The sequence below is a fragment of the Colobus angolensis genome, unplaced genomic scaffold, assembly GCF_000951035.1.
Source record: "Colobus angolensis palliatus isolate OR3802 unplaced genomic scaffold, Cang.pa_1.0 Scaffold183, whole genome shotgun sequence".
Classification (NCBI taxonomy): domain Eukaryota; kingdom Metazoa; phylum Chordata; class Mammalia; order Primates; family Cercopithecidae; genus Colobus; species Colobus angolensis.
Window position 1 is genome coordinate 845,692 of NW_012114966.1, and position 10,215 is coordinate 855,906.

The 10,215-nt window shown below is 44.0% G+C and overlaps 1 protein-coding gene across 1 annotated transcript; it reads right to left on the reverse strand.

Annotated features, from left to right (window-relative positions):
- Positions 1-451: 451 nt before the first annotated feature.
- SLC25A2 (solute carrier family 25 (mitochondrial carrier; ornithine transporter) member 2) lies at positions 452-1,874 on the reverse strand. The gene has a single exon (XM_011939687.1). The coding sequence runs from the start codon at positions 1,680-1,682 to the stop codon at positions 777-779; it is 906 nt and encodes a 301-aa protein (XP_011795077.1). The 5' UTR covers positions 1,683-1,874; the 3' UTR covers positions 452-776.
- Positions 1,875-10,215: the final 8,341 nt, after the last annotated feature.

Sequence of the window (10,215 nt, forward strand, 5' to 3'; positions counted from 1 at the left end):
TTAAATAGACTTTAAAAGAGATTCTGGCCAGGCATGGTGTCTCATGCCTATAATCCCAGCAGTTTGGGAGGCCGAGGTGGGTGGATCACCTGAGGTCAGGAGTTTGAGACCAGCCTGGCCAACGTGGTGAAACTCCATCCCTACCAAAAATACAAAAATTAGCCAGGTGTGGTGGTGGGCACCTGTAATCCCAGCTACTCAGGGGGCTGAGGCAGGAGAATCACTTGAACCAGGGAGGCGGAGGTTGCAGTGAGCCGAGATCACGCCACAGCACTCCAGCCCAGGTGACAGAGTGAGACTCCGTCTCCAAAAAAAAAAAGAGATCCTAAGCAATCATTCATACCTATCTTCACAAAATATGGTCAATTCTGGGTTTGGGGGGGGTAATATTTGAGATTATACATAGAACCAAATTGTTTCACTCATGACATAGAATCATCCAAACTGCATGTACACACAAACGGCTTTATGCAAAGGCCCTGACAGCGTGATATTTAGTTTTTCGAATTAGGTACATAGGGCCAACCAGCCTGTCCTGTACATTCCAGCAAGTGCAAGAGCAGCAACTTTCCTATTTCAATACAATTATGGGCAGAAATTATATGATGTAAAATAGAGGCCCTTTCATAAAGTTAAGATTTAGGGTAGAAGAAGGGAAGATAAAACCAAAATTCCTATGAAGTCAAAATTCGGCATTGGTCTTGTATTCTGTTGAAACCTGTGATGAACTGTAGTACTCAAACTCACGGACTCAGATCCAGGTTCACCAAGACACTTCAGTATGCTTCCAACTGGCTCATCATCATCTTCCTGCTGTATTCATAGGCCACAAATAGTGCCCCATTGGCAGGGATTGCTCGAATCATAGTAGCTTTCAGTCCAGAATATAAGGCTACTATTCCTTCATTTCTCACAACACTTAAGAGGGTACCAATAAATCCTGCCTGTTTTCCATACATGGAAAGAACTTGAATTCTGGATTTAATACAATCCACTGGGAACACGACAAGCCAGAGGCAAATTCCAGCAACTCCACCACTTAACATCAAATGGACAGGGCCTAGTTCATCTTTTGATCTCCCTGATGCCAAAAACGATCGGCTCAGTTCATAGCCACCAAAGTAAAAGAAATAACCCGGTACTTCTTGAAGTAGAGTACTCGAGAGTCCATGGTAGAAGCCCAAGGGGCCATCCTTTTTAAGGATACCCTTCACGACAGACCAAATTGTATTATGGCTTTTTGCTATCTTCCCTGACATCTCCATTTCATACATGGTCTGTAGCCGGCACTTTACAAGCTCGGTGGGGCAGAGAGCCAGTGCAGCAAATGCAGAGGCAAAGGACCCCGCGGTTGCAGTCTGGAGATCACTCAGCTTTGCCTGCTTGTCCATTCCAGCCACTTTCCTGACAAACTGCTGGCAGAACCCGTAGCACATAAAGAGGACCGAGTTTTCAGCAACAGAGGCCATAAGTGCCGGGCCGGTGCCCTTGTAGAAGCCCCTGAGACCCACTTGGGTGTACGTTTTCAGGAAGCAGTCGGTGAGGCCCTTGTACAGGTCGGGGAACGTCTGCATCTTCACTTTTATTGTGTCGAAGGGCTGCCCGGTCAGTACACACGCTGTCCCCCCTGCAGCCCCCGCTGTGAGGTCGATGGCGGCTTGGATGCCAGGACTGGACTTCATGTTCGCTCACTCATCTGAAGGTCCCAGTGGAAGGCGACTAACTCCCCAGAGCATGGGACCGTCTTTTCACGTCCAGCCGCAGCGAGCGCGGGGATTGGGGTTGGGGGTTGGGGGGTGGCTCTGCCGCCTGTTCTGGGCTCTCACCCCAGTGCGGGGGAGGCCGCTTAACCCCACGCTGGGCCGCGGGCCGCCCTCTCCCCGAGCACTGAAATAACCCCCAGCTGCCGGCCCCGCGCGCGGCTCACTAGCGTTCCTGCGGCTCCTGGCTCACTGGCGGGGCCCCCAGCCGCCTCCAGCCTGGACCCGCCATCCCTGCGCCCGCAGGCGGGGGACGCTGACCGAATAAATACTTTTGGTGTACTGCGACTGGGCGCGGTGGCTCACTCCTGTATCCCAGCCCTTTGGGAGGCGGAGGTGTTAGGATCGCTTGAACCCAGGAGATTGAGACCAGCCTGGGCAATATGGCAAGGCTCCATATCTACAAATACAAACAAACAAACCCAGGCACGATGGTGCGCGCCTGTGGTCCCAATTATCCAGGAGAATGAGGCGAGGATCGCTTGAACCCGGGAGGTCGATGCTGCAGTGAGCTGTAATTGCGCCACTGCACTCCAGGGTGGGCAACAGAGCGAGATTCTGTCTCAAAACAAAACCAAAACCAAGAAAACATTTAAAGCTTTTCGATAAATTCTTGCAATCATGGCCGGAAACTCTAGACGCCACTGTTCAACTGGCGGCAAAAGAAATGCTGTCCTAATCAGCTAGCCCTGCTTCTTTTCTTTTCTGTTTTTGAGTCAGGGTCTCACTCCGTCGCCTGGGCTGGAGTTCAGTGGCGCTATCCCGGCTCACTGCAGCCCCAATCTCCCGGGATCAAAAGATCCTCTCATCTCAGCCTCCTGAGTAGCTGAGACTAGAAGGACTACAGACCTTCTAGTCTCCAGACCTGCAAGCCACCACATCTGGCTAAATTTGTATTGCACAGACAGGGTTTGCCATGTTGCCCAGGCTAGTCTCGAACTCCTGAGGTCAAGCAATCTACCCACTGGCCTACCAAAGTGCTGGGGATTACAAGCATGAACCACCACACCCAGCCTGTCCCATGCTTCCTACTATGCAAAAAACAAAAACAAACAAACCGAAAAGAAGATGCCCTCACTTGAATAGAGCCTGAATTCAGAGGGTCAGTCTGCAGAAAAACTGCTTTAAAGTAGATAAGACAGGCCAGGTGCAGTGGCTCATGTTTGTAATCCCAACACTTGGAGAGGCTGCGGAGGGAGGATCATTTGAGCCTAGGAGTTCAAGACTAGGTTGGGCAGCAAAAGGAGACCCCTGCCCCCGCCTACAAAAAATAAAGCAGAGAAGACAAACTATCAGAGGCGCTGGAACCAGAGCAACTCCATCTTGACTAGGGACTAAGTAAAATAAGGCCGAGACCTACTGGACTGCACTCCCAGGAAGATAGGCATTCAAAGTCACAGGATGAGACAGACGGCCGGCACAAGATACGGGTCACAAAGACCTTGCTGATAAAACAGTTTTCAGTAAAGAAGCCAGCCAAATCCCACCAGAATCAAGATGGCATAAGTGACCTCTGGTCGTCCTTACTGCTCATTATACGCCAATTATAATGCATTAGCATGCTAAAAGACATGCCCACCAGCACCGTGACCACTTACAGATGCCATGGCAACAACAGGAAGTGACCCTCTATGGTCTAAAAAGGGGGAGAAATTCTCATTTCCGGTAACTTTGGACCCCTTTCCCAGAAACCTCATGAATAATCCACCCCTTGTTTAGTTTATGTTCAATAAACAACTATAAAAATCCTTAGTCAAGTCGCCCAGGCTGCTGCTGTGCCTATGGAGTAGCCATTCTTTTGCTTCTTTACTTCTCTAATGAACTTGCTTTCACTTTACTCTATGAACTTGCCCCAAATTATTTCTTGCAGAGATCCAAAAACCATCTCTTGGGTCTGGATCAGGACCCCTTTCCAGTAACAAAACGATCTGAGGGTTGCTACATGAGAAACAGTGACTGCTTTTGATCAGAAAACCCTCAGTGAGCTGCCCATGCTCCTCACTTTACTGGGGGATGCGGAGAGGGGTAGGGCACTGTGGGAGTCCTTAGCCCTGGAGATGTGCTACTGTTTTCCTGTGGAGCTGGAGAAATGCTATCACATGGCAACATCCCCAAGGATCTGGGGTTGCAGCCCTGGGAACTGGTGGAACGAGGAGTCCTTATCATTTCTGAAGGTAGAACACAGCACTATAAAATCAACTTGGAAAATGGATAGTATTTATATACTGCATTGCTAAGAAACTTGATAGAAAAAAGCTGGGTGGCTCAGCACTATGCTTTCTAAGTTTTGAGGTTCCCTTTGAGGACCCACACAGCCTCATGCAGAAGTAGAAATCTCTCGCTTATACACTGTTGGTGGGAAAGTAAAATAGTTCAACCCCTATGGAAAGCAGTATGGAGATTTCTCAAAGAACTAAAAATAGAACACCCATTCGACCCAGCAATCCCCTATTGGATATCTACCCAAAGGAAAAGAAATCATTTTATCAAAAAGACACCTGTGCCGGGGACAGTGACTCACACCTGTAATCCCAGAATTTTGGGAGCCCAAGCCAGGTGGATCGCTTGAGCCCAGGAGCTCCGGACCAGCCTGGACAACATGGCAAAATGCCATCTCTACAAAAAAAATACAAAAAGTAGCCGTGCATGGTGGCATGAACCTGTAGTGGCAGCTACACAGGAGGCTGAGATGGGAGGATTGACTGAGCTGAGGAGGTGGAGGCTGCAGTGAATTATGATCCAGCCTGGGTGGCAAAACAAGACCCTGTCTCAAAAAACAAACAAACAAACAAACAAAAAACAGAAAACATCTACACTCATATGTTTATGGCAGCACTATTCATAATAAGAAAGTCACAGAATCAACATAAGTGTTCATCAATAGTTGATTATATAAATGTGGTATATGTATACCATGGAATACTATGCAGCCATGAAAAAGAATGTAATCTTGTCCTTCACAACATGGAGCTGGAGGCTGTTATTCTAAGTGAAATATCTTAGAACCAGAAAATCAAATACTGCATGTTCGTGGGAGCTAAACAATGGGTACACAAAGACATAAAGATGGGAGTAACAGACACTGGGAACTCCAAAAGTGGGAGGGGGAGGGATTGAGGATTGAAAAACCTACCTGTTGGGTACTATGTTCACTATTTGGGTGATGGGTTCCCTAGAAACCCAGACCTCAGCATTACACAACATACCCATGAAACAAACCTGCATGTGTACTCCTTGAATCTAAAATGAAATTAAATTTAAAAAGAAGTAGAAGTTCAGGATATAAATGACATGTCTAGCTTTCAAGGCAAGATGTTTTTTGACATTAGTGAGGACACCACTGTCAGGACACACTTTTTCCTCCCAGATGTTTATAATCCCAGCATTGGAATGAATTCTCTCTAGGCTTACATTCTGAGCCGTAGTTGGCCATGCGTAGTAAAAACAAAATCTCGGGGGAAGAAAGTATGCTGAAAGCATCCTCTCTTTCATTTAGAAAATTTTCCTTGTCTAATTATCCTTGATTGTCAATTAAAAGTGAGGTACTTCAGAACAAAGGTCTCTGAGAAAATTTTTAAAAAAAATTTTTTTAATGAGGTACTGAAAAGCAAATTGTGTGTGAATAATTTGTCACCAGGTAGTGTTCACTGTGGTAAATAGTAACCTGGGCTTTTCTTTGGGAAATGCCCAAATGTCAGCAGTTGTAGTTCTTTTCTCTGGGACCACATAGTTTCTTCAGAGAATGCTCTACCAATCTTGACTCCGTGTGTGTGTAGGGTGTGGTGGGGGAGAGGTAGGTTATAAACCTAGATACTGATTTAAAGAGAACAAGACAGGGGAAGAGGGGTGGCTGTGCCTACTTTCTCTAAGTTTGGGCCTTCTTTGGTTCAATTTATCAAGAAAATAACATTTCCATCTTCTGTGGGATAGAAAGAGTTATCTGGCTTCATAGAGTGGGATAGAGATCCTGGACACCCAACAACTCTGAACACAGACTTTAATGAATCTCACATCTCTAACCCTACACTTTCCCACCTTCCCTGGAATCCTCTGCTTGCAAAAATTTTGCCTCTTACAAGGCTCTATCAAGTGGGTTTGTCTCTCTTTGGCATAACTACTTGCAGACATTTAGCATGTAACTTTTTCTGATCTATGAATTCATTTATCATTTCTCTGTTTTGGCCTTCCGATAATGGGTTGACATCTCTCCCCATTGCTGTCTCATTTCCTATTGTCTTTGTCTTTAGAGGTTAACATCTTTTAAAAATCCTTTCTGTTGTTTTACTTAGCAGCCTCTTAGGTAAAGCAGAGAGGATGAGAACAATCTGCAATTTGAAAATATAAAACTTAATTAAGATTTTTAAATCCCTCAGATCATAGTTGAGGAATTTTTTTCTATGTTTTGATTTCACTCTCAGGAAAGGGAAGGGGGGAAAACGGTTTTGTTTTGATTTGTCTTGCTCTGTTGCCCAGGCCAGAATGCAGTGGCACAATCATGGCTCACTGTAGCCTCAACCTCTCAGGCTGAAGCAATCCTTCCATTTTAGCCTCCCAAGTAGCTAATGGTGCCAGAGGTGTGCACCATCACACCCAGCTAATTTTTTTATTTTTTGTAGAGATAGATTCTCACTATGTTGCCCAGGCTGGTCTCAAATTCCTGGGCTCAAGTGATCCTCCTGTCTCAGCCTCCCAAAGAGCTGGGATTACAGAAATAAGGCACTGCACTCAGCCCAGAAATTATTTAAATAATAACATATTAAGTAGATTTTGCCACGGTCACCTAATATAAATTAGAATTTTTCCTTTGAAGCTTCCTGTAGTCTAAAAATAAATACTGAATGGCAAATGAAACAGATATTTGGAAATGGTTTAGCCATTAGATGTAGACCTTAAGACAAAGGGAGCCCATTATATGTGTAATAAATATAAACAAGTCCAAGGCATTCCAAGTCTAGTGACATGGCATATACTCTGCATTACTATTTCATTATGGAGAGAGCCTAAAACATATAATTAAGGTTATTTACTGTAAAGGTGTTATCTGAGTGAGATTTAAAAAATATTTTACATCTTTTATCTTTCATTGCAAATAAATGGATTAAGTTCTACATTGCTATTTTATCTTCTTTAGCTGTATGAACAGCCATGCTAGGCTATCTTTGCCTCCATAAAAAGCATTTCACTGCATTCCAACCTGGGTGACAGAGCAAAACAAGACAAAACAAAACCTTTTTTCCCCCTTCCCTTTTCTGAGAGTGAAATCAAAATATATGGATCCCATTGGGCTACAGTTCATCAGTTCTACAGCAGACACCAGCTGGGTGTTTTCCAATCTAATTCCAACACTATCTACCTGGAGAAAGCATTAGATCCCACAGGGTAAGTGCTCAGTATCCAAGACTGCACCCCACCCCACCCCACTCCCACCTCAGACACCAGGCATAAGTCTGGGGCTCCAGAACTTCTGATAGACCAGCTTCATGTTGACGTTGCTATTGCCCCTCTTTGGGTTTAATTCACTAGAGCTGCTCACAGGACTCAGGGAAACATGTTTACTGGTTTACTATAAAATATATTACAAAATGACACAGATAAAACGATGCATAGGGTGAGACACAGGCAAAGAGGCACAGAACTTCCATGCCTTCCCCAGGGCTCCATCCTTCAAGAACCTCCACGTGTTTAGCTATCAAACAGCTTGCTGAACCCAGGGATTTTATGGAGGCTTCATTACACAAGAGTGGTTGATTGAATAATTGGCCAGTGGTGATCAGCTTAACCTCCAGCCCCTCTCCCTTTCTCTAGAGGTTGATCCTAATCCTGTCTTGGTCTTTCTGGCCACCAGACCTCATCCTAAGGCTACCTACGGGCTGCCAACCTTCAAGTCAATCATTAGCATAGAAAAAGACATCACTTTGGAGTTTCTAAGGATTTTAGCAGTTGTATACCAGGAAATGAGTCAAAGACCAAACACATGTATCACAATATTACACTTTTCTTCACTTTGTCTCTCGGATCAAGAACACACAGAAATAACAATTGCTCCCACTTGATAGCAACACCCAGTATTATATCTTTTTTTGCTAGACACTTGTACCAGGGGACCAATACTAGATCTTGAATTGAAGAGTCGAAGGCTCTCCATGTACTATTTCCATCTACTCTTCTAACAAATTCTGCTTATTTTTTTTTCAAATGACATTTATGTACAGGCATTACTTATATACTTATGTGCAATAAATCACTCCCAAAACTTAGTGGCATTAAAACACAATAAACATTTGTTATATCCCATAGTTTCTGTGTGTCCAAAATTCCAGAGCAGTTTCTCTCCACGTGCAGACCTGATTTCAAAGCCACTCTCACACTTTATATTTTTATGGCAGCACTTCCCTTCTAGGTAGGTAGCAAAAATTTGTATTGGTTATCTGCTGCTGCATCAGAAATTACTCCAAAATGAAGTGAAATAAAAGAGCTACAAGCATTTATATATCATATAGTTTCTGTGGATCAGGAATTTAGGAGCAGCTTAGCTGGGTATTTCTCACTTTGGGGTCTCTCATGAGGTTTCAGTCAAGATGTCAGTTATAGTTTCAGTCATCTGAAGCCTTGACCAGGGGCTGGAAAATCTGATTCCAAGATGGATCACTCACAGCAGAACAGCAAGTTCTGCTGGCTGTTCACAAGAAGGCCTCAGTTTTTCACCACTTGGACCTCTCCAAAGAGTGTCCCCACAATATTGTAGCTGATTTCCCTTGGAGTGAGTGATCCAAGAGACAGCAAGCAAAAGTCACGCCTTTTATGACCTCGCCTTGCAAGTCACAAATCATTATTTCTGCAATAGCTTATCGTTTACTCAGGACATTCCCATTCAATGTAGGAGGGGACTATACAAGATTAATACCAGGAGGTAAGAATCAATGGGAGCCATTTTGGAGGCTAGCTATCAGAGTACCTGTGAGAAAAAAAAAAAAAAATCTTAAGAGAAGATTGTAGAGAGAATGTGGGAGATAATTTCCACGGAAGGGTCACTCTCAGGCTTCAGGTGAATAGGAAGGATGGGCATTGAGTTGAGGATATGTAGGAAATGGAAGTAAATCCAGGAAATGTAGCTCTTGCCTAGAAAAGAATATCCCAATGACAAGGATACCCATGAAAAGTTACTTTTTCTGCTTAGGAATATGCTTTCATTATAAGAAAAAAACGTTAGGATTGTATAAAAATATATCATAAATATTAATAGGGGAAATGAGAGTCTTAATGGGACCAAGTGAATAAATGCATGAAGAGAAGAGCAAGAAATAAGCAAGAAAGGAGAAATGTTTTACCAGGTAAGTGCTCCTTTCTTGCTTATTTCTTGCTCTTCTCTTCATGCGTTTATTGTCTAGTATTGACTTGGAATACGTGCACTTGGAAAGTCAATACTGGACTGTTGTTTTGTTTTCAATTCTCTCATGTTAGTACAGTAACTTACTTTGTATTCTGAATTTAGCTGCTCATTTATGAAGGACAGAAAAGAGAGACATCTAATCTTTCCCCTTTGGCTCTTCTACAAGGAGATACAATATAGAAACCACATATGGCAATGGAAAGAACAGAATTTTTAAAAATGAATGTGCTACATTAACCATATGCCTGCTATTAATGGGAGTCAATGTACTAGCTACTATAAGAAAAAGAAACTGAAGCACAGATGTTAGGGAAATCTGAGGAATTAGAAGTACCTGAAAATGGCTGAATTGCGACACTGCCCCTGCAGTGGGCTTATTCTGGTTAGCATTTTTTTTTTTTTTTTCTGAGACAGGGTCTTGCTCTGTTGCCCAGGCTGGAGTGCAGTGGCCAGATCTTGGCTCATTGCAACCTCTGCCTCCCAGGTTTAAGCAATTGTTCCGCCTCAGCCTCCCAGGTAGCTGGGATTACAGGCACCCACCACCATGCCCAGCTAATTTTTTGTATTTTTAGTAGAGACAGGGTTTCACCATGTTGGCCAGGCTGGTCTTGAACTCCTGGCCTCAAGTGATCTGCCTGCCTCAGCCTCCCAAAGTGCTCTGATTACAGGAGTGAGCCACTGCGCCCAGCCCTGCTGATCATTCTTCATAAAATGTACCTGAAATAAGAAAAGTCTTTCTCACGAATAACAACCAAGGACTTCAGAATAGTGCTCTCTCAGGACATTGTCTCTTAAGGTAGAACACATTTAATGTGAAGCTTACTGAATGGGGTCATTTGTTTCAACAGCAACAGTAATTATGAAGAGACACATGATGAGAAAAGCCAAGGCCTTATACATTTTGAAAAACTGTATGGCCTGGCGTGGTGGCTCATGCCTGTAATCCCAGCCCTTTGGGAGGCCGAGGATCATGAGGTCAGGAGATTGAGACCATCCTGGCTAACATGGTGAAACCCTGTCTCTACTAAAAACATACAAAATTAGCCGGGTGTGGTGGTGGGTGCC